Source organism: Coregonus clupeaformis, chromosome 8 (assembly GCF_020615455.1).
Source record: "Coregonus clupeaformis isolate EN_2021a chromosome 8, ASM2061545v1, whole genome shotgun sequence".
NCBI lineage: Eukaryota > Metazoa > Chordata > Actinopteri > Salmoniformes > Salmonidae > Coregonus > Coregonus clupeaformis.
In genome coordinates this window covers 42,465,647-42,490,202 of record NC_059199.1, presented here as the reverse complement: position 1 = coordinate 42,490,202, position 24,556 = coordinate 42,465,647, and the positions used below count along the sequence as shown (strand labels likewise).

Sequence of the window (24,556 nt, the reverse complement as noted above, 5' to 3'; positions counted from 1 at the left end):
GCAGTCTTAACGCGTTCAGCATTAAAAGATGCGTCTCCAAGACGACAAACAATTACAAAATGAACCCGATATGCTTGTTTGCATCCAGCAGCAAAGCTCTGTCCGCTGTCGCAGATATCCTTGAACCTGACTTTTTCAGTGCTTTCAAAAAAGACCGTCGGTAATTTTATTTTAGGGATGTATCGGTGGGCAACAACTGTGATTGAACAGTAACCATTCAACATTAGCTCAGAAGTTCAAAGAACCTAGCTTGCTGGCTGCTAAACAACATAGCTAGCTAAAATCACGTGTTTTATATTTAACTCATTCAAACGAAAGAGGGGATGTTTAATTTTTGAGGGTGTGAAGATTCCAGCTGCAAGAAGTTGATACGTTGTTGCCTTGAATCACGTTCATTATCAAATGTTTCTTTGCAGAATTTCAACTTGGGGCTGAGACTGTTACATTGTAAATGAAGGCATGAAAAGCATTGCATAGAGTTATCTAACCAAAGAATAAGGATGAACGTCACGGAGGTGGAGGATCATATTTCCATGAAATATGAAATAAAGAGAAGACTTGGAAAGGGCGTAAGTAATTTTGGCTGTCCCCATTTTTTTTTTTTTAGTTCTGTGAAAAGTTATTTGTTGGGAAGAAAGTCGAACTTTTGAATGACAGCTGTATTGCACACTGCTATCAAATAATAATAGTAGCTACAATAAGCAAGTGGTTGTGTACGTTTTCTGTTGCTTTTGTTAATGTATTCTAAATGAATAATCAATTAATTACTCTCAATTGCACACATTGTTACTTTTCACTTTTTACTCCCCAGTCTTTCCTTTAAGAAGAATTCTTACAATTCCCCAGAATTAAAGTCCATTTGAATAATGTCATAAGCTAGAGGATTGTCAACTTTTTCAGAACAAGCTGTTTCTTTCAGCCAGATCAGCAGACTTTGATACTTGGGAAAGAGAAAAATCAGGGACTTCAGAGCTTTTTTGTTTTTCCCCAGACATAGACATAGAATAATGGAAGCCCTGTTTTCTTTCCCTTTGACAAACCAAGAATGGAGTTTCTCCCCATGTGCTAAAATAAGCATCAGGGAGGCTAGATCTATCTCTGAACTGTATAGTGCCAGATGGCAAACCTGCGACACTGTTGAGTCATGTAGATACATCACACAATTGCTAACTAATCTTCCCTTGAGCGGAGGCCATTGATCATATTACACTTGTTAACAGTTAACTACAGTTTAATTTTACCCAAGGAAGTAATGTGTTGTTTGGACTATTCCTAGGTTACAATACCAATAATTTCCAAGACTGTAATTTGTCAAAAACATGTATGATTTTGATGTATCTTTTTATTTTTTACATCCCCCAAAAGTCACCCTTGACTACCACTATTTCCCCAGGTTTCAGTCCATCTGACAATATTATAGTAAGCCTTGCTTTGCTCGTTAAGCAGGAAGTCACTGACGCCAGGTGGGGACTGCCCACAGAGGGACCAGTGTCTAGTGAACCTGATCATGTGTTCTCTCACTCAGCTCAGCAGTGGGCTGTCTGTCAGGGGACCCATTGTCATAACCAGTCACCTCTCCTCGATGTGCTGCTGATTCTAAAAGTGCTTAGTAATCTCTCCCTAGAACGTTCTTTATTTCCTTCCTCTCCACTCTACTTCGCTGTCTGTTTTCATATTGTGATTTTAGTTTCTCTTAGGGCTCAACTACAGTATTGTGGCAGTTTGTTTTACCTTTTAATACGTATAATGATTAACTAACAGTTGTATATCTCTTTATCCACAACAGTTGTTTACCTCTTTATCTGTGTCCAGGCATATGGGATTGTATGGAAGGCTGTGGACAGGCAGACAGGAGAAGTTGTGGCTGTAAAGAAAATATTTGATGCCTTCAGGAATAGGACTGATGCCCAGGTTTGTGATTCATGATGATATTGGTAATTGACATTGGCTACTAGTTTTGTCTGCCACTAATTACAGAGGTATACCTTAATACTGTATATGTTGTGCCAGTTTGTGAAGCGTACCAAAAAAGACCCTGTTCAACAACCTTGACTATATCTAATTATAATTGAATGGAAATACTGTAACAGCCAGGGGTTCTCAAACAGCTTGTTTATAAAAATAAATAAATGTTAATGATGAAATAGATTGTAAATTAAGATTTTTGGCCTTTCCTAACTCGTCACAATGTTTCTTTCTCAACAGCGGACATTCAGAGAAATAATGTTTCTACAGGTAAGAATGAATACCTATATCAGTTAGTGTAACAGTGTTGCTTACGTCCCTCTCCTTTCCCCAATCTGGGCTCGAACCAGGGATCCTCTGAACACATCAACAACTGTCTCCCACAAAGCATCGTTACCTATCGCTCCACAAAAGCCATGGCCCTTGCAGAGCGAGTGATGTCACCGATTGAAACACTACTAGTGCGCACCGCTAACTAGCTAGCCATTTCACACTGGTTGCATAGTAGTACTTTACTACTATAGCCCATAGAAACGCATTGAATAACTCATTCATAAATGGAAAAACAGACAGTCAAAAAATAAATCATAAGGAATAAGGTTTTTAAATGTCTGTCATATATCTAGGAGATGTAAGAAAGCTCAGGAAATATTTTTGTTTTTTGGACACATTTAAGCCCTTTTTTTATTGCCACAAAACTACCTCCATACTTACAAGTACTTGGGAGTATGGCTAGACAGTACACTGTCCTTCTCTCAGCACACATCAAAGCTGCAGGCTAAGGTTAAATCTAGACTTGGTTTCCTCTATGGTAATCGCTCCTCTTTCACCCCAGCTGCCAAACTAACCCTGATTCAGATGACCATCCTACCCATGCTAGATTACGGAGACGTAATTTATACATTGGCAGGTAAGGGTGCTCTCGGGTGGCTAGATGTTCTTTACCATTTGGCCATCAGATTTGCCACCAATGCTCCTTATAGGACACATCACTGCACTCTATACTCCTCTGTAAACTGCCATCTCTGTATACCAGTCACAAGACCCACTGTTTTTTAAATTTTTTTATTTCTTTTATTTTTTAGGGGTAGATCAGCTTTAATATTGCAGATAGATTGTAACTTCCATCAATGTAATTGTCTGCATCACTTCCAATCCCCCATATGTTTTTTTTATCTCGCAAATATATATATACATACATACATACATACATACATACATACATATATATATATACACATGGGGAGAACAAGTATTTGATACACTGCCGATTTTGCAGGTTTTCCTACTTACAAAGCATGTAGAGGTCTGTAATTTTTATCATAGGTACACTTCAACTGTGAGAGACGGAATCTAAAACAAAAATCCAGAAAATCACATTGTATGATTTTTAAGTAATTAATTTGCATTTTATTGCATGACATAAGTATTTGATCACCTACCAACCAGTAAGAATTCCGGCTCTCACAGACCTGTTAGTTTTTCTTTAAGAAGCCCTCCTGTTCTCCACTCATTACCTGTATTAACTGCACCTGTTTGAACTCGTTACCTGTATAAAAGACACCTGTCCACACACTCAATCAAACAGACTCCAACCTCTCCACAATGGCCAAGACCAGAGAGCTGTGTAAGGACATCAGGGATAAAATTGTAGACCTGCACAAGGCTGGGATTGGCTACAGGACAATAGGCAAGCAGCTTGGTGAGAAGGCAACAACTGTTGGCGCGATTATTAGAAAATTGAAGAAGTTCAAGATGACGGTCAATCACCCTCGGTCTGGGGCTCCATGCAAGATCTCACCTCGTGGGGCATCAATGATCATGAGGAAGGTGAGGGATCAGCCCATTACTACACGGCAGGACCTGGTCAATGACCTGAAGAGAGCTGGGACCACAGTCTCAAAGAAAACCATTAGTAACACACTACGCCGTCATGGATTAAAATCCTGCAGCGCACGCAAGGTCCCCCTGCTCAAGCCAGCGCATGTCCAGGCCCGTCTAAAGTTTGCCAATGACCATCCGGATGATCGAGGAGGAATGGGAGAAGGTCATGTGGTCTGATGAGACAAAAATAGAGCTTTTTGGTCTAAACTCCACTCGCCGTGTTTGGAGGAAGAAGAAGGATGAGTACAACCCCAAGAACACCATCCCAACCGTGAAGCATGGAGGTGGAAACATCATTCTTTGGGGATGCTTTTCTGCAAAGGGGACAGGACGACTGCACCGTATTGAGGGGAGGATGGATGGGGCCATGTATCGTGAGATCTTGGCCAACAACCTCCTTCCCTCAGTAAGAGCATTGAAGATGGGTCATGGCTGGGTCTTCCAGCATGACAACGACCCGAAACACACAGCCAGGGCAACTAAGGAGTGGCTCCGTAAGAAGCATCTCAAGGTCCTGGAGTGGCCTAGCCAGTCTCCAGACCTGAACCCAATAGAAAATCTTTGGAGGGAGCTGAAAGTCCGTATTGCCCAGCGACAGCCCCGAAACCTGAAGAATCTAGAGAAGGTCTGTATGGAGGAGTGGGCCAAAATCCCTGCTGCAGTGTGTGCAAACCTGGTCAAGTCCTACAGGAAACGTATGATCTCTGTAATTGCAAACAAAGGTTTCTGTACCAAATATTAAGTTCTGCTTTTCTGATGTATCAAATACTTATGTCATGCAATAAAATGCAAATTAATTACTTAAAAATCATACAATGTGATTTTCTGGATTTTTGTTTTCGATTCCGTCTCTCACAGTTGAAGTGTACCTATGATAAAAATGACAGACCTCTACATGCTTTGTAAGTAGGAAAACCTGCAAAATCGGCAGTGTATCAAATACTTGTTCTCCCCACTGTATACATTTCCTTTTTAAAAATATATTTCCCTTTATTACTTTCTAACCCCACCACCCCTTCCCTAATTGGAGTAAACTAGTGAACAACAATGTTTTTTATTTTATTTTTATTTCACCTTTATTTAACCAGGTAAACCAGTTGAGAACAAGTTCTCATTTACAACTGCGACCTGGCCAAGATAAAGCAAAGCAGTGCGATAAAAACAACAACACAGAGTTACATATGGGGTAAAACAAAACAAAGTCAAAAATACAACATAAATACATATATATACAGTGTGTATAGATTAGGCCTCTACTTCCAGCTTATACATACTATATACATTTTATGGACACAGTCAATTTTACAATAATTCTATTTTGTTTGTTTTTACTAGGATAATACTAAAGAGTTAATCAAGGTGATTTTTCCACAAATTTTTCATGGTAGCAAGATCTTATCTATTTTTGCTAACTTTTTATAAAAAAATGTATTGGAGTGAGATCATTTATTTCATTTGGGATATGTATTCCAAGTATATCCACATCACCATCAGACCATTTTATTGGTAAACTACATGGTAATGTGACATTTTTCTTTTTTGGTGATCCAATACGTAATATAGTACATTTATCATAATTTGGTTGTAATCCAGAGAGGTTAGAAAATGTATCTAGATCCTCTATGAGGCTGTGGAGGGATTCAAGTTGTGGATTAAAAGAAAACATGAATCATCAGCGTACAATGACACTTTTGTTTTTAAGCCCTGGTATTCTAATCCTTTGATATTATTGTTGGATCTGATTTTAATAGCTAACATCTCGATGGCCATAATAAATAGATATGCCGATAGTGGACAACCTTGTTTCACTCCTCTTGACAGTTTAAAACTTTCTGAGAAATAGCCATTATTTACTATTTTACACCTAGGGTTAATATACATGATTTTAACCCATTTTATAAGAGATTCTCCAAAATTGAAATGCTCCTGGCATTTATATATAAACCCCAGTCGTACTTTATCAAATGCCTTTTCGAAGTCTGCTATGAATAGCAGGCCTGGTTTCCCAGATTTTTCATAGTGTTCAATTGTTTCCAGTACTTGCCTTATATTATCTCCAATGTATCTTCCATGTAAAAAACGTGTCTGATTAGAATGAATAATGTCCGACACTACCTTTTTAATTCTATGAGCTATACATTTTGCTAGAATTTTTGCATCACAACACTGAAGTGTAAAGGGCCTCCAATTTGTTAAATGGACTGGATCTTTGTATTTTCCACTTGTATCCTCTTTCAGTAATAATGAAATCAGACCTTCTTCTTGAGTGTCTGATAATCTACCATTTATATAGGAGTGGTTAAAACATGCTAATAACGGTCCTCTGAGTATATCAAAAAAGGTTTGGTATACCTCGACTGGTATGCCATCCAACCCTGGAGTTTTCCCGGACTTAAAGTCTTTAATTGCATCCAGAAGTTCCTCCTCTGTAATTTCACCTTCACATGAGTCTTTCTGTATCGCTGTTAATTTTACATTATCAATAGAAAAAAATCTCTACAATTAGCTTCAGTTAGAGGAGATGGAGGCGACTGAAACGAAAACATATGCTTAAAGTACTTTGTTTCCTCCTTCAAAATATAATTTGGTGAATCATGGGTGACTCCGTCATTTGTAACCAGTTTCAGTAAATTCTTTTTGGTAGCATTCCTATGCTGAAATGATAAAATTATTTGGTGCATTTTTCCCCATATTCCATCCAGTTTGCTTTATTTTTATAATATATTACACTTGATCTTTCTTGAATACATTTCTCCATTTATTTTTGTTTTTCCTCTAATTTATTCTGAGCCTCTGTTAGTTTTTATTGCTATCTATCTGTTCTGTTAGACCTATTTCCTTTGTTAGTATGTACTCTTTTGACCTAAATTGCTTTTGTTTTCGAGATGAGTACTGAATTGCATGGCCTCTAAAGGCACATTTTTAAAGGTGTCCCATACAATAAGGGGATTTGCTGTACCTACAGTGGGGGAAAAAAAGTATTTAGTCAGCCACCAATTGTGCAAGTTCTCCCACTTAAAAAGATGAGAGAGGCCTGTAATTTTCATCATAGGTACACGTCAACTATGACAGACAAATTGAGAAACAAAAATCCAGAAAATCACATTGTAGGATTTTTAATGAATTTATTTGCAAATTATGGTGGAAAATAAGTATTTGGTCACCTACAAACAAGCAAGATTTCTGGCTCTCACAGACCTGTAGCTTCTTCTTTAAGAGGCTCCTCTGTCCTCCACTCGTTACCTGTATTAATGGCACCTGTTTGAACTTGTTATCAGTATAAAAGACACCTGTCCACAACCTCAAACAGTCACACTCCAAACTCCACTATGGCCAAGACCAAAGAGCTGTCAAAGGACACCAGAAACAAAATTGTAGACCTGCACCAGGCTGGGAAGACTGAATCTGCAATAGGTAAGCAGCTTGGTTTGAAGAAATCAACTGTGGGAGCAATTATTAGGAAATGGAAGACATACAAGACCACTGATAATCTCCCTCGATCTGGGGCTCCACGCAAGATCTCACCCCGTGGGGTCAAAATGATCACAAGAACGGTGAGCAAAAATCCCAGAACCACACGGGGGGACCTAGTGAATGACCTGCAGAGAGCTGGGACCAAAGTAACAAAGCCTACCATCAGTAACACACTACGCCGCCAGGGACTCAAATCCTGCAGTGCAAGACGTGTCCCCCTGCTAAAGCCAGTACATGTCCAGGCCCGTCTGAAGTTTGCTAGAGTGCATTTGGATGATCCAGAAGAGGCTTGGGAGAATGTCATATGGTCAGATGAAACCAAAATATAACTTTTTGGTAAAAACTCAACTCGTCGTGTTTGGAGGACAAAGAATGCTGAGTTGCATCCAAAGAACACCATACCTACTGTGAAGCATGGGGGTGGAAATATCATGCTTTGGGGCTGTTTTTCTGCAAAGGGACCAGGATGACTGATCTGTGTAAAGGAAAGAATGAATGGGGCCATGTATCGTGAGATTTTGAGTGAAAACCTCCTTCCATCAGCAAGGGCATTGAAGATGAAACGTGGCTGGGTCTTTCAGCATGACAATGATCCCAAACACACCGCCCGGGCAACGAAGGAGTGGCTTCGTAAGAAGCATTTCAAGGTCCTGGAGTGGCCTAGCCAGTCTCCAGATCTCAACCCCATAGAAAATCTTTGGAGGGAGTTGAAAGTCCGTGTTGCCCAGCGACAGCCCCAAAACATCACTGCTCTAGGAGATCTGCATGGAGGAATGGGCCAAAATACCAGCAACAGTGTGTGAAAACCTTGTGAAGACTTACAGAAAACGTTTGACCTGTGTCATTGCCAACAAAGGGTACATAACAAAGTATTGAGAAACTTTTGTTATTGACCAAATACTTATTTTCCACCATAATTTGCAAAGAAATTCATTAAAAATCCTACAATGTGATTTTCTGGATTTTTTTTTCTCATTTTGTCTGTCATAGTTGACGTGTACCTATGATGAGACTTACAGGCCTCTCTCATCTTTTTAAGTGGGAGAACTTGCACAATTGGTGGCTGACTAAATACTTATTTTCCCCACTGTATGTTATGTCGGAAGAAATCAGTTATGAATTCCTCTGTCCTAGTTAAAAACAAGTTATCATCCAATAGGCTTCGATTAATTTTCCAATATCCTCGCCCACGTGGAAATTCAGTAAGAGTAATGTATATGCCAATTATATGATGGTCCGACCGCATTCTGTCCTCTATCAACACTTTTTAAACTTTTGGTGCCAATGAGAATGACATAAGAAAGAAGTCAAGACGACTAGCTTGATTGAGTCTCCGCCATGTATATCACACTAGATCAGGATATTTAAGCCTCCATATATCTACTAGTTCTAATGTATCAATGACATTCATGATTTCCTTAAGAGCATGAGGGTGATTGTTTGTAGTGTGATTTCCTTTACGGTCCATTTCCTTTACGGCTATTTAAAACGGTATTATAATCTCCCACCATAATAATAGTCTTGAATTGTTTGCAGGGTTGATAATTTATTGTATATATTGTCAAAGAAGTGTGGATCATCATTATTTGGTCCGTAAAGGTTAATGAGCCATATCTGTTTATGGTCCAATAACATATTTAAAATAATCCATCTACCTTGTGTATCTGTTTGGACAATTTGCACATTCGGATCGAAATTACTGTTAATTAATATCATCACCCCTTTTGAGTTTCTTTGCCCATGGGAGAAGTATATTTTGCCCCCCCCCCCATTCCTTTTTCCACGCAACTTCATCTAGAATTGTTGAATGAGTTTCCTGTAAACAATAGATATTATATTCCTTCTCTTTGAGCTATGTAAATATTGTTATTCTTTTGTTATTATCTGCTAAGCCATTACAATTATAACTGGCTATACTTATTTCACCATATACCATAATGAGATACAAGTTTCAAAACTATTTATCATTATATATGTTTGTAAATTTACCAATAAAAAATACCATAGTGATTGAGTGTCCATATATTGTTTTGTTTTGTTTTGTTTTTGTCATTTAGCAGACGCTCTTATCCAGAGCGACTTACAGGAGCAATTAGGGTTAAGTGCCTTGCTCAAGGGCACATCGACAGATTTTTCACCTAGTCGGCTCGGGGATTAGAACCAGCGACCTTTCGGTTACTGGCACAACGCTCTTAACCACTAAGCTACCTGCCGCCCATATATATATCTGTACCATGATATTTGCATTGCTATTAAGTAACCCTCCAATTGTTCTCCACTAATTCCCCCGCTAAAGCCCCTCCCCGTCCCAAGTTGGGCCGTCATCCCAGTGATCGGCATACCACCCCCGTCCCTCCGGATCCCTAGACCCACTGGTTGTTGCTTATTTAGAAAACCCTCTTAGGCCTCACTCCCCCCTATCTGAGATACCTAATGCAGCCCTCATCCTCCACATACAACACCTGTTCTGCCAGTCACATTCTGTTAAAGGTCCCCAAAGCACACACATCCCTGGGAGTTTTATCTCCATCTCTTCATTCAAAGACTCAATCATGGACACTCTTACTGACAGTTGTGGCTCGCGTGATGTTGTCTCTACCTTCTTGCCCTTTGTGCTGTTGTCTGTGCCCAATAATGTTTGTACCATGTCTTGTGCTGCTACCATGTTGTGCTGCTGCCATGTTGTGTTGCTACCATGTTGTTTTCATGTTGGGTTGCTACCTTGCTGTGTTGTCGTGTCTTGCTGCCATGCTATGTTGTTGTCTTAGGTCTGTCTTTATGTACAGTGCCTAGCAAAAGTATTTACCCCCCTTGGTGATTTTCCTAACCTGTAATTTAAATGGATGTTTATTTGGATTTAATGTAATTGACATACGCAAAATAGTCAACATTGTTGAAGTGAAATGAAAAAAAATAACTTGTTAAAAAAAAAAAAAAAAAAAAGTAACGGAAAAGTGGCGCTTGCATATGTATTCACCCCTTTCACTATGAAGCCCCTAAATAAGATCTGGTGCAACCAGTTACCTTCAGAAGTCACATAATTAGTTAGATTACACACAGGTGGACTTTATTTAAGTGTCACATGATCTCAGTGTATATATACACCTGTTTTGAAAGGCCCCAGAGTCTGCAACACCACTAAGCAAGGGGCACCACCAAGCAAGCGGCACCATGAAGACCAAGGAGCTCTCCAAACAGGTCAGGGACAAAGTTGTGGAGAAGTACAGATCAGGGTTGGGTTATAAAAAAATATCTGAAACTTTGAACATCCCATGGAGCACCATTACATCCATTATATAAAAAAATGGAAAGAATATGGCACCACAACAAACCTGCCAAGAGAGGGCCGCCCACAAAAACTCACGGACCAGGCAAGGAGGGCATTAATCAGAGAGGCAACAAAGAGACAAAATATAACCCTGAAGGAGCTGCAAAGCTCCACAGCGGAGATTGGAGTATCTGTCCATAGGACCACTTTAAGCCGTACACTCCACAGAGCTGGGCTTTACGGAAGAGTGGCCAGAAAAAAGCCATTGCTTAAAGAAAAAAATAAGCAAACACGTTTGGTGTTCGCCAAAAGCCATGTGGGAGACTCCCCAAAAAGGTACTCTGGTCAGATGAGACTAAAATTGAGCTTTTTGGCCATCAAGGAAAGCGCTATGTCTGGCGCAAACCCAACACCTCTCATCACCCTGAGAACACCATCCCCACAGTGAAGCATGGTGGTGGCAGCATCATGCTGTGGGGATGTTTTTCATCAGCAGGGACTGGGAAACTGGTCAGAATTGAATGAATGATGGATGGCGCTAAATACAGGGAAATTCTTGAGGGAAACCTGTTTCAGTCTTCCAGAGACTTGAGACTGGGACGGAGGTTCACCTTCCAGCAGGACAATGACCCTAAGCATACTGCTAAAGCAACACTCGAGTGGTTTAAGGGGAAACATTTAAATGTCTTGGAATGGCCTAGTCAAAGCCCAGACCTCAATCCATTTGAGAATCTGTGGTATGACTTAAAGATTGCTGTACACAGCGGAACCCATCCAACTTGAGTTTTGCCTTGAAGAATGGGCAGAAATCCAAGTAGATGTGCCAAGCTTATAGAGACATACCCCAAGAGACTTGCAGCTGTATTTGATGCAAAAGGTGGCTCTACAAAGTATTGACTTTGGGGGGGTGAATAGTTATGCATGCTCCAGTTTTCAGTTTTTTTGTCTTATTTCTTGTTTGTTTCACAATAAAACATATTTTTCATCTTCAAAGTGGTAGGCATGTTGTGTAAATCAAATGATACAAACCCCCAAAGAAACAATTTTAATTCCAGGTTGTAAGGCAACAAAATAGGAAAAATGCCAAGGGGGGTGAATATTTTCGCAAGCATCTGTAGTGTTGTGTTGTCTCTCTTGTTGTGATGTGTGTTTGGTCCTATATTTATATATACTTTTTTAAATCCCAGCCCCCGTCCCCGCAGGAGGCCTTTTGCCTTTTGGTAGGCCGTCATTGTAAATATGAATTTGTTCTTAACTGACTTGCCTAATTAAATAAAAGTTAAATAAAAAATAAACAAGTACTTCCATAAAAAAATTGTAACCGGTACCAGGTTACCTTCAGACGAGTCCCGTGACACTTGTGGGCAAAATGGAGAACACCATCGCGTTCGTGGGAATCTCATCGTTCCATAGAGTGGTTAGTTATTAGTTAAACCAAACCGTTCAGACGCTACAGACGTTTTTGTAAGAAGACAGATTTCCGGAATGTCTCGTGGTCTGACAAACACTGCTGTAGCTCGGCCACCTTCCACCAGTGGTGGAAAAAGCACCTAATTGTCATACTTGAGTAAAAGTAAAGATACCTTAATAGAAAATGACTCAAGTAAAAGTGAAAGTCGAATAGTACTTGAGTAAAAGCCTAAAAGTATTTGTATTTTAAATATACTTAAGTATTAAAAGTTAATGTAATTGCTAAAATATACTTAAGTATCAAAAGTAAAAGTTTGTATCATTTCAAATTCCTTATATTAAGCAAACCAGATGGCACAATTTGTATTTTTTTTATTTTTTTTATTTACGGTTAGCATGGGGCACACTCCAACACTCATACATCATTTACAAACAATGCATTTGTGTTTAGTGAGTCCGCCAGATAAGAGGCAGTAGAGATGACCAGGGATATTCTCTTGATAAGTGTGTGAATTAGACCATTTTCCTGTCCTGCTAAGCATTTTACGAGTACTTTTGGGTGTCAGGGAAAATGTATGCAGTAAAAAGTATATTTTCATTAGGATTGTAGTGAAATAAAAGTTGTCAAAAATAGAAATAGTAAATTACAGATACTTAAGTAGTACTTTAAAGTATTTCAACTTAAGTTACTTTACACTACTGCCTTCTATGGATGCAGTTGATTGAGACGCAGCCCAGCTCTAGCTTAAACTGATGGATTTTGATGGGGATTTTTAAATTTATGTTACTTCGATTGATGCACGGGTGCGTCAATAGGCTCTTAAGGATATGTAAAGAGCCTACTAACAGTATTGGGGATAGTTTGCGGTGTGATTTTGGTGCTTAGTTAATAATTCAGATGGTGACCATACACTAGCGGTCAAAAGTTTTAGAACACCTACTCATTCAAGGGTTTTTCTTTTTTTAAACTATTTTCTACATTGTGGAATAATAGTGAAGACATCAACGATGAAATAACACATATGGAATCATGTAGTAACTGGAAAAGTGTTAAACAAATCAAAATATATTTTATATTTGAGATTCTTCAAATAGCCACCCTTTGCCTTGATGACAGCTTTGCACACTCTTGGCATTCTCTCAACCAGCTTCATGAGTTAGTCACCTGGAATGCATTTAAATTAACAGGTGCACCTTCTTAAAAGTTAATTTGTGGAATTTCTTTCCTTCTTAATACTTTTGAGCCAATCAGTTGTGTTGTGACAAGGTAGTGGGGTATACAGAAGATAGTCCTATTTGGTAAAAGACCTAGTCCATTTTATGGCTCAAATAAGCAAAGAGAAACGACAGTCCATCATTACATTAAGACATGAAGGTCAGTCAATATGGAACATTTACATTTACATTTTACATTTGAGTCATTTAGCAGACGCTCTTATCCAGAGCGACTTACAGGAGCAATTAGGGTTAAGTGCCTTGCTCAAGGGCACATCGACAGATTTTTCACCTAGTCAGCTCGGGGATTAGAACCAGCGACCTTTCGGTTACTGGCACAACGCTCTTAACGACTAAGCTACCTGCCGCCCATTTCAAGAACTTTGAACGTTTCTTCAAGTGCAGTCGCAAAAACCATCAAGCGTTATGATGAAACTGGCTCTCATGAGGACCGCCACAGGAATGGAAGACCCAGAGTTACCTCTGCTGCAGAGGATAAGTTCATTAGAGTTAACAGCCTCAGAAATTGCAGCCCAAATAAATGCTTCACAGAGTTCAAGTCACAGACACATCTCAACATCAACTGTTCAGAGGAGACTGTGTGAATTAGGCCTTCATGGTCGATTTGCTGCAAAGAAACCACTACTAAAGGACACCAATAATAAGAAGAGATCTGCTTGGGCCAAGAAACACGAGCAATTGACATTAGACCGGTGGAAATGTGTCCTTTTGGTCTGGAGTCCAAATTTTGAGATTTTTGCTTCCAACCGCCGTGTCTTTGTGAAACGCGGTGTGGGTGAACAGATGATCTCTGCAGGTGTATTTCCCACCGTAAAGCATGGAGGAGGAGGTGTTAGGGGGTGGCGGTTCTTTGCTGGTGACACTGTCAGTGATTTATTTAGAATTCAAGGCACACTTAACCAGCATGGCTACCACAGCATTCTGCAGCGATACGCCATCCCATCTGGTTTGGGCTTAGTGGGACCATAATTTGTTTTTCAACAGGACAATGACCCAACACACCTCCAGGCTGTGTAAGGGCTATTTTATCAAGAAGGAGAGTGATGGAGTGCTTCATCAGATGACCAGGCCTCCACAATCCCCCGACCTCTACCCAATTGAGATGGTTTGGGATGAGTCGGACGGCAGAGTGAAGGAAAAGCAGCCAACAAGTGCTCAGCATATGTGGGAACTCCTTCAAGACTGTTGGAAAAGCATTCCAGGTGAGGCTGGTTGAGAGAATGCCAAGAGTGTGCAAAGCTGTCATCAAGGCAAAGGGTGGCTATTTGAAGAATCTCAAATATAAGTGTTTAACACTTTATTGGTTACTACATGATTCCATATGTGCTATTTCATAGTTTTGATGTCTTCACTATTATTCTACAATGTAAAAAATAGTAAAAATAAAGAACAACCCTTGAATGAGTAGGTGTTCTAAAACTTTTGACCGGTAGTGTATATTCTGACCTCATGAAAGTGGATAGAAAACTGGTCACACGGGACAAGCAAACAGTGTGGTCCGCTTTTATTGGTCTCCAGTCTCCACCATCCACTTTGGCCAGGGAAAACAGAGGCCAGGGCCTTAAGCTGTGTGTGAATGTCCATAATAAGGCTATTACTATCTCCCACAGAAACACTGGCACCCCAGTCTCTAGACGGTTTACATTACATAGCATCTAAACATTGACCCACTCCAACACCACCTAGACTGTTATGTCACTATCCCTAAGAAGATTCTCCCTTTTGTAGTCAAATCAAATCCAATTTTATTTGTCACATGCACCGAATACAACAGGTGTAGACCTTACCATGAAATGCTTACTTAAGAAAATATTTACTAAATAAACTAAAGCTTTAAAAAATGAACTAAAAAAAGTAACACAATAAAATAACAATAATGAGGCTATATACAGGGGATACCGGTACCGAGTCAATGTGCGGGGGTACAGGTTAGTTGAGGTAATTTGTACATGTAGGTAACGGTAAAGTGACTATGCATAGATAATAAACAGTGAGTAGCAGCAGTGTAAAAACAAAGAGGGGGGTCAATGCAAATAGTCCGGGTAGCCATTTGATTAATTGTTCAGCAGTCTTATGGCTTGGGGGTAGAATCTGTTAAGGAGCCTTTTGGACCTTGACTTGGTGCTCTGGAGTCTTTTGACAATTTTTTGGGCCTTCCTCTGACACCGCCTAGTATATACAGTGCATTCTGAAAGTATTCAGACCCCTTGACCTTTTCCACATTTTGTTATGTTACAGCCTAATGCTAAAATGGATTAAATAGTTTTTTCCCCTCACCAATCTACACATAATACCCCATAATGACAAAGTAAAAACTGTTTTTTATACATTTTTCCATAAGTAAATGTATTACTCAACACTTTGTTGAAGCACTTTTGACAGCGATTACAGCCTCAAGTCTTCTTGGGTATGACGCTACAAGCTTGGCACACCTGTTTGGTGAGTTTCTCCCATTCTTATCTGCAGATCCTCTCAAGCTCTGTCAGGTTGGATGGGGAGACTTGTCCCAAAGCCACTCCTGCGTTGTCTTGGCTGTGTGCTTAGGGTTGTTGTCCTGTTGGAAGGTGAACCTTTGCCCCAGTCTGAGGTCCTGAGCGCTCTGTAGCATCATCAAGGATCTCTCTGTACTTTGCTCCGTTCATCTTTCCCTTGATCCTGACTAGTCTCCCAGTTCCTGCTGCTGAAAAACATCCCCACAGAATGATGCTGCCACCACCATGCTTCACCGTAGGGATGGTGCCAGGTTTCCTCTAGACGTGATGCTTGGCATTCAATCTTGGTTTCATCAGACCAGAGAATCTTGTTTCTCATGGTCTGAGAGTCGTTTAGGTGCCTTTTGGCAAACTCCAAGTAGGCTGTCATGTGCCTTTTACTGAGGAGTGGCTTCCGTCTGGCCACTCTACCATAAAGGCCTGATTGGTGGAGTGCTGCAGAGATGGTTGTCCTTCTGGAAGGTTCTCCCATCTCCACAGAGGAACTCTGGAGCTGTGTCAGAGTGACCATCGGGTTCTTGGTCACCTACCTGACCAAGGCCCTTCTCCCCCGACTGCTCAGTTTGGCCGGGCGGCCAGCTCTAGGAAGAGTCTTGGTGGCTCCAAACTTCTTCCATTGAAGAATGATGGAGGCCACAGTGTTCTTGGGGACCTTCATGCTGCAGACATTTTTTGGTACCCTTCCCCAGATCTGTGCCTCGGCACAATCCTTTCTCGGAGCTCTACAGACAATTTCTTTGACCTCATGGTTAGTTTTTTGCTCTGACATGCATTGTCAACAAGGCAGGTCCTACAGGCCCTAGTTTTGTCGCACCTAGTCTGGGCAGGTGCCACAAAGAGGGACTTGGGAAAATTGCAGTTGGTTCAGAACAGGGCAGCACAGCTGGCCCTTAAAAGTACACAGAGATCTAACATTGATGACATGCATGTCAGTCTCTCCTGGCTCAGAGTGGAAGAGAGATTTGACTTCATCACTGCTTGTTTTTGTGAGAGGTGTCGACGAGTTGAATGTACCAAGCTGTCTGTTTGGAATACTGGCACACAGCTCGGACACCCATGCATACCCCACAAGACATGCCACCAGAGGTCTCTTCACAGTCCCAAAGGACTATGGGAGGCGCACAGTACTACATAGAGCCATGACTACATGGAACTCTATTCCACTTCAGGTAACTGATGCAAGCAGTAGAATCAGATTTTAAAAAACTGGTAGAAATACACCTTGTGGAACAGCGGGGACTGTGAAGAGACACACACACAGGTACATACACACATACATATAGACACTCACTCTACACACACGTACACATGGATGTTGTATTGTAAATATGTGATAGTGGAGTAGTGGCCTGAGGGAACACACTAAATGTATTTGGTAAAGTGTTATGAAATATAATGTCGTAATATTTTAAATTGTATATAACTGCCTTAATGTTGCAGGACCCCAGGAAGAGTAGCTGCTGCCTTGGCAGCAGCTAATGGGGATCCTTAATAAATACGAAATACAAAAACTGTGGGACCTTTATATAGACAGGTGTGTGCCTTTCCAAATCATTTCCAATTAATTTAATTTACCACACGTGGACTCCAATTCAATCATTTTTAGAATAAGGCTGTAACGTAACAAAATGTGGAAAAAGGAAAGGGGTCTGAATACTTTCCGAATGCACTGTAGGTCCTGGATGGCAGGAAGCTTGGCCCCAGTGATGTACTGGGCTGTACACACTACCCTCTGTAGTGCCTTACGGTCGGATGCCGAGCAGTTGCCACACCAGGCGGTGATACAACCGGTCAGGATGCTCGAGATGGTGCAGCTGTAGAACTTTTTGAGGATTTGGGGACCCATGCCAAATCTTTTCAGTCTCCTGAGGGGGGAAAGACGTTGTAGTGCCCTCTTCACGACTTTCTTGGTGTGTTTGGACCATGATAGTTTGTTGGTGATGTGGACACCAAGGAACTTGAAACTCTCGACCCGCTCCACTACAGCCCTGTCGATGTGAATAGGGGCGTGTTCGGTCATATCATTGATTTAATTCATTTACGGTGGTCTTTGAGGACTGTGTGTGTGTGTGTGTGTGTGTGTGTGTCTTTTTCAAACTGTTATGTGTTTCTCCCTGCAGGAGTTTGGAGATCATGCCAACATCGTCAAACTGCTGAACGTCATCAGAGCTCAAAATGACAAAGATATTTACCTGGTCTTTGAATACATGGGTGAGGACTTGTCTATTGACATCCATTTTGAATCTTTTGTCGGTTTACTTGAGGATTGTGGTGATATGTGAAATGGTAGCACGCTGTATAATATGACATGGCTATTAATAATAACAGATATACATGCAAGATGCTTGCATCGACGACTCTTGATGGTCGAAATCACCCTGATACCCCAAAAAAACAATTTTCAGGGCTTTCCCACTGTATTTATTATTGGCCACCTACCCTGTGCTAAATTTGATGGGGTCGGACATTATGAAATAACAACACAGAAAGAATGTAGGCAGGCAAGCTGCAAGGTTATTCAGCAGTTTAAATCTGGCACCAGAGGGAGGGGTGGGAGGGGAGGTCTCTTCTCCTCTTGGCTGCCTGCGATGCCTGCTGAGTCCACACATTGGACTGCTCTCTGATCTCTGAGTGTGGGCCAGCATCCCAGGCACACCCCACCATGGAAAATGCCTCCTTTGTCCTACCCTGGCTAATTTTGGGGGCACTGCAGGAGTGTGTAGATTGTTTATGGGAAACGTGTTGTGTCTGGTTTGTTATTCATTGAGTGTTTTATAGAAAGATGTTTTCAAAGTGCCATTATTCTGAGTGTGGTATGGATGAATGTTCAATGCTGGATGATTCCTGTTGGTTATTACTGTTTTTACCATTTGTTTGTTGCAGACACCGACCTGCATGCAGTGATAAAGAAAGGCAACCTGCTGAAAGACATCCATAAACGCTATGTCATGTATCAACTCCTCAAGGCCACCAAATACCTGCACTCAGGCAATGTCATCCACAGAGACCAGAAGGTACAGTAGAATGTTTAAATTGCCAGTGTACTAAGAAGTGTGCTTGTTGAGAATATGACATTATTGCATTTGCAGATGCGCTGGTGCCACTAGTATGGGTAATGCTATCTAATTCTTCTGTTTTTCTGGAGGAAAAACGATTTGGATGACATGGCTGAATTGGCTTTCCTCTTCACACAGCCGTCCAATATTCTGCTTAACACGGATTGCTTTGTGAAGCTGTGTGACTTCGGTTTAGCAAGATCTCTCTACCAGATCCAGGAGGATGCTGGAAACCCGGCGCTGACAGAGTATGTGGCGACGCGGTGGTACAGACCTCCTGAGATCCTGCTGGGCTCCTCAAGGTACACATGCACTGGGACCTGCTGTACGTTTCTCAATAAACTGAGCCACTCCTTCAGGCTTGAATACATATCTGAAAGAGTGAACGGTTTTCTTGATTTAGTGTTAACATTTGTTTCTGATAAAATAATGCACATAATGGGAAGGTAAGTATTCATGCAGAAACCTGTCAGTGTCTGTGAAATCACTTAAATACTTTGATTTATCCTATAGGTACACAAAGGGTGTGGACATGTGGAGTATAGGTTGTATCCTAGGAGAGATGCTGCTTGGGAAGCCCCTTTTCCCTGGAACCTCCACCATCAACCAGATAGAGAAAATCATGAGTACCATTCCACACCCTAGCCCAGAGGGTGAGTATTAAGTCCTGGCTGCACAGTTCACAGAAAACAGAGTGTGCTATTTGCTTGTTGAGCACTAGTGGTGGAATCAAGCTTTTATGCCCCTAACTGACCAAGTTAACTGACTAAAGTAAAGATATGTGATTTTGTTTTCAGACGTACTTTCTATCAGATCCGAGTATGGTGCCTCTGTGATTCAGAGGATGCTACTGAGGTAAGTCGTAGTGGAAGTCCTACAGAAGTAAATATGTCGAGACATTTTGAGACATTTTGAGAGCTTGGGACTAAAAGGTCCTATCTGCATTTTTGTCAAAATTGAGTTATTGACATAGCCTTGTTCTGTTCATTGTTCACTATCTATATAGTACTCTAAATACCCCCAATTAATGTTGTTAAGTTCAAAAGAATACAAGATAAAAATTGCTGACACCATTCAAACCAATGAGGGTTCAGAACGTTAAAGCCAATTATCTCAGAATCATCTTTTTGCAGATAGAACCTTATAGTCGCAAGCTCTCGATTTATTCACGATGCTGCACTCTGTCTGTATTTGTCTGTCTGCGTGGCCAGGCCCCAGGAGCCTCTAGAGGATCTTCTGCAGCCTTCGGTGCCCCCTGATGCCCTAGACCTGGTGTGTCGCCTGCTGGTGTTCAACCCAGACAAAAGGCTGACCGTTGAGCAGGCCCTGCAACACCTTTACGTCTCCAGGTAGCGTAGAAATCACATCCAATCTAATTGTATTTATACAGCACATCTCATACATTAAAATGTAGTGCAATGTGCTTTATACAAGCTTTTATAGGCTATAGGCTGGTTATCAATCGTGTCCCTTTTTAAATCAGCAGTTGTCACAAAGAGTAACCCAGCCTAGACCCCAAAGGGCAAGGGAAGGTGGTTTGATGACACAATGCTCTAATCCTTTTATGATGCCAATGCCGTTCATTTTTGTTATATATGGCACCCTGTTCCCTACATAGGGCACTTCCTTTGACTTGGGCCCTGGCCAAAAGTAATGCACTATGCTGAGTAGGGCTAGTCTTGGAATTAACGATGTCTTTCTTTTCTATTTGTGTTGTGTTATGTCTTTGTGTTTTTCCCCTTAATTTCACTGGAGATTCCACAACCCAGCCAAGGAGCCAGGTCTGGACTATGCCGTGATCCTGCCTGTGGATGATGATGTCCAGTTGTCGGTGGTTCAGTACCGCAACAAACTGTACAAGGTAATACTGAGGGGAGGGAGGATGATGAACACCTGTCTCGTGTTTGGTTGGCTTAGGGTAGACCATTACTGCCAATTGTTTAATAGTTACTAATAGTATTATTATTATTGTTATTCTTTATTTATTTTTCTTAAGGGGTAGAACAGCTTTAATATTGCAGATAGATTGCAACTTCCATCAATGTAATTGTCTGCATCACTTCCAATTCCCCATATATATTTTTTTGCATAGAGTGTTAAACTAAGTCCTTTATGACAATATACATGTTTTATTAACGACTGAAAAAAGGCACAGTATCTATAAGGAATCTTCTCTGTCCCTTTTTTATCTCTGTCCTGTGGAAAAGATGATTCTAGAGAAGAGGACCACAAGGAGAACGCTACGTCATGTCCAGCCCAGGCCGAGGAAGAAAGAGGAGCCGGTCTCTGGGTCTGGCTCTGGGTCTGGGTCTGGGTCTGGGTGTGACCGTGGAGACCATGGGAAGGAAAGGCCCAATGGGAAGAACAAAGGTGGTCCGGAGCCAGTCCCAGTGGCTGGTGATGGTGGAGGGGACCTTGGGGTTAAATCCCCTCATGATAAGACAGAACACCAGGCTGCTCGTCCAGTTATCACCATACCCACACCAGTACCTGTGTCCACCCTGCCGGCCCTGGAGAAGACCAGCCCTGCAGCTAGCCCCGTCATGGGAAAGACTACATATAATCCCATCACACATGTTGCCAGTGAGTACACTAACACACACATGTGGTCCCCCACATTCACATTCACACACACCTTCATACTTCATACACATACCTTCATATTTCATACACACATCTTCATACTTCATACACACATCTTCATACTTCATACACACACTTTCATACTTCATACACACACCTCCAGACTTCATATACACACCTTCAGACTTCATATACACATCTTCATACTTCATATACACACCTTCATACTTCAGACACACACTTTCATACTTCAGACACACACTTTCATACTTCAGACACACACCTTCATACTTCAGACACACACCTCCAGACTTCATATACACACCTTCATACTTCATAAACACAGACACATACTTTCTAATGGTATTTGTATTCTCTTTCTCTCATGCAGATGGTTTTGTTAGAAGTCTGGCTGGACCACCTCACTATTTTCGCTCTGGTACTGCCAGCAGGAAACTGGAGCAACAGACGCGTGATGAAAATGTAATTGTACCGCCAGCAGAGGGCGTTAACGGCAAAGCTTTTGTAAGTACCACTGTCATAAGAAAAACTTAGTTGTAAGTACCACAGCAATAGGGAAAAACTCAGGTCCCAGAAAAGAGTTTAGTTACAACAGATATAACAGATCACATTTAATACAATATAAGCTGCAACAAGAGAACATAAATCAACAACAAATAAATCACTCATTTTATATCCTCTTGAGATACATGATGTAATACAATACCTACAAATGACTACCAAAATAATGGAAACATTTGAGTGAAGGAGGGATACAAAGTATATTGAAAGCAGGTGCTTCCACACAGATGTGGTTCCTGAGTTAATTAAGCAATTAACATGTCATCATGCTTAGGGTCATGTAGTAAAATGCTGGGCCGGCCATTATTTTGGCAATTATTTTGGCTACCAAGGCTATGCCCCCATAGGATGACAATGCCCCCATCCACATGGCACGGGGGTGGCAGGTATAGCCTTGAGGTTAGAGTGTTGGGCCAGTAACCAAAAGGCTACTGGTTCAAATCCCAGAGCCGACCAGGTGAAAATCTGCCGCTGTGCCCTTGAGCAAGGCATTTACAATGGTGACCCTGGCCGTGATCCCACTCACTGTGGGTGTCTCAGGAGGAGTTGGGATATGCAAAAAATGTGTGTTACAAGACAAATATAAGCACCCCCCCCCAAATTATTATGAGTGGTCATTGAATGGTTTGATGAGCATGAAAACGATGTAAACCATATGCCATGGCCGTCTCAGCCACCAGATCTCAACCCAATACAACACTTATGGGAGATTCTGGAGCGGTGCCTGAGACAGCGCTTTCCACCACCATCAACAAAACACCAAATTATGGAATTTATTGTGGAAGAATGGTGTCGCATCCCTCCAATAGAGTTCCAGACACTTGTAGAATCTATGCCAAGGTGCATTGAAGCTGTGGTAGCCCAACGCAATATTAAGAAACAATGTTTTGTGTTTCCTTTATTTTGGCAGTTACCTGTATGTGTGTACGTGACGTGTTTGTGCAAATCATCAGTGTGTCCTTGTACTAAGACCTTCAGTGATTAGTTGCAGCGTCACTTGTTAATAGCAGAATACAAGAGAATAGTTTAAACTACACACAATTCCAAACATTCAGACTGACGCAACCTTCAGCTAACACCTTGAATGTTTCCAATACAGACTACTGGATAGACAAGCGTTTTAGTTGTGTGTATTGCAGACAGAGACTATAGATATGTGAGCCGTTGTGTTGATCACTAGGCAGCACAACACATTATTTTCAGTGTCCACTGCAAAATATACATGCATGGAGATTTATTTCTGTCATAATATCTCTCTCTCTTTTCCCATCTGTCAGTCTATGGAGCAGATTCTGCAGCGCGGTCGCTCAGCACCTGTCAGCCATAACCGTTCCTTCTCCCTGACCCTCTCCCACCCCCAGAACAACCCGCTGGTCTGCAGAGACGAGCCCTCTGTGTCCTCAGGGATATGCGTCACCTCAGCACGCCTGGTGAGTGGACTTTGCCTTGCTACTTTAACAAACTCATACTCTATGATCTCATAAACTGTTGCTGCTGCCACTATTGAGAAGACTTTATGTCAATGCCATAAATCATCTTCTGTAATGTGTACTTTTCCACTGTTTCATAATCACCCTGTTGGGAGCAGGGAACTCAGCTGCCAGCTGTGATATGTTTTTACATTGTAGCCTACATTTTGATGTAAAGGACTTGTCCCATATTCCCCCTCATAACAGTTTGAAGTCTCCCCCTCTAACCCATATTTTCTCTCTATGTGGTTCTTTTTGGGGGTTAAATATAGAACCAGCGGTCCCAGACACGAGAGGCACGGCCCCCTCCTCCCAGGTTCAGTAAGAAGGTTTTCCAGCGTAACGCCAACATGGCGGCGGCCGGGGATCCCCGTGCCAAACTGGGCAGCTACTCTCAGGCCTACGGCACCATCAACAAGACAGAGCTGGACAACCTTATAAGGAGTCGACACCACCAGTAACCACCACACTATGCTGGATGTATGGGAGACTGTCTGACATCAGACTGGCAATAGACAAGGGGACAGGGAACAGGGAGATATAGGCTAGTGGAATGTTTGGGGAGGAAAATATTATTGCAAAACAAAAGTTAGGAGTTCAGCAGTACAGATTGAAGTAACAATGGAGACAAGGAAATCCATAGAGTTATTGAATGCTCTCAACTTAGCCCCATTTCCTTTGTGAAATAATGACTTGCTGGGAAATGGGAACTATGGATCCTTAGTTTAATGTAACTAAATTTGCAAGGGTTTTACAGTGAAATGCTTTATACTAGAGGACAGCAGATATACCAGTGTAAATATATATATTGAGTCAAGACTGTCCTGCAGTAAATGTGTAGAACATATGTAAAACAGAACATTTATGTTGTGTATAAATGCTATTTTAGCTACAATTTCCTAGCAAGCAAATTCAAGATAATTTATATCAAAATGGTGCTTCCAATATGCACAGCAAAATACATTTTGACAGTGGATGTAGGCAAAGCAAACCTGTGGTTTCATAATAAAAATATGACTTATTTTTAACCTTAGTGGTGAATGTAATGTGTTATTATATGCATGGTACAGTGCACACCACTAAATTCAAGATAAGGTATTCATTCTGATACACCCAAATGTATGGATCAATGTTTCA

At 41.2% G+C, this 24,556-nt stretch overlaps 1 protein-coding gene across 1 annotated transcript; it reads left to right on the top strand.

Annotated features, from left to right (window-relative positions):
* The first annotated feature begins 59 nt into the window (after window positions 1-59).
* On the top strand, window positions 60-24,447 carry LOC121572958 (mitogen-activated protein kinase 15). The gene is made up of 15 exons (XM_041884995.2): window positions 60-160; window positions 417-569; window positions 1,813-1,911; window positions 2,206-2,235; window positions 17,850-17,940; window positions 18,613-18,743; window positions 18,924-19,087; window positions 19,299-19,438; window positions 19,583-19,640; window positions 19,997-20,134; window positions 20,541-20,646; window positions 20,993-21,368; window positions 21,760-21,893; window positions 23,228-23,380; window positions 23,692-24,447. Exons 2-15 carry the CDS (start codon window positions 501-503, stop codon window positions 23,878-23,880), a joined length of 1,878 nt encoding a protein of 625 aa, XP_041740929.2. The 5' UTR covers window positions 60-160; window positions 417-500; the 3' UTR covers window positions 23,881-24,447.
* Window positions 24,448-24,556: the final 109 nt, after the last annotated feature.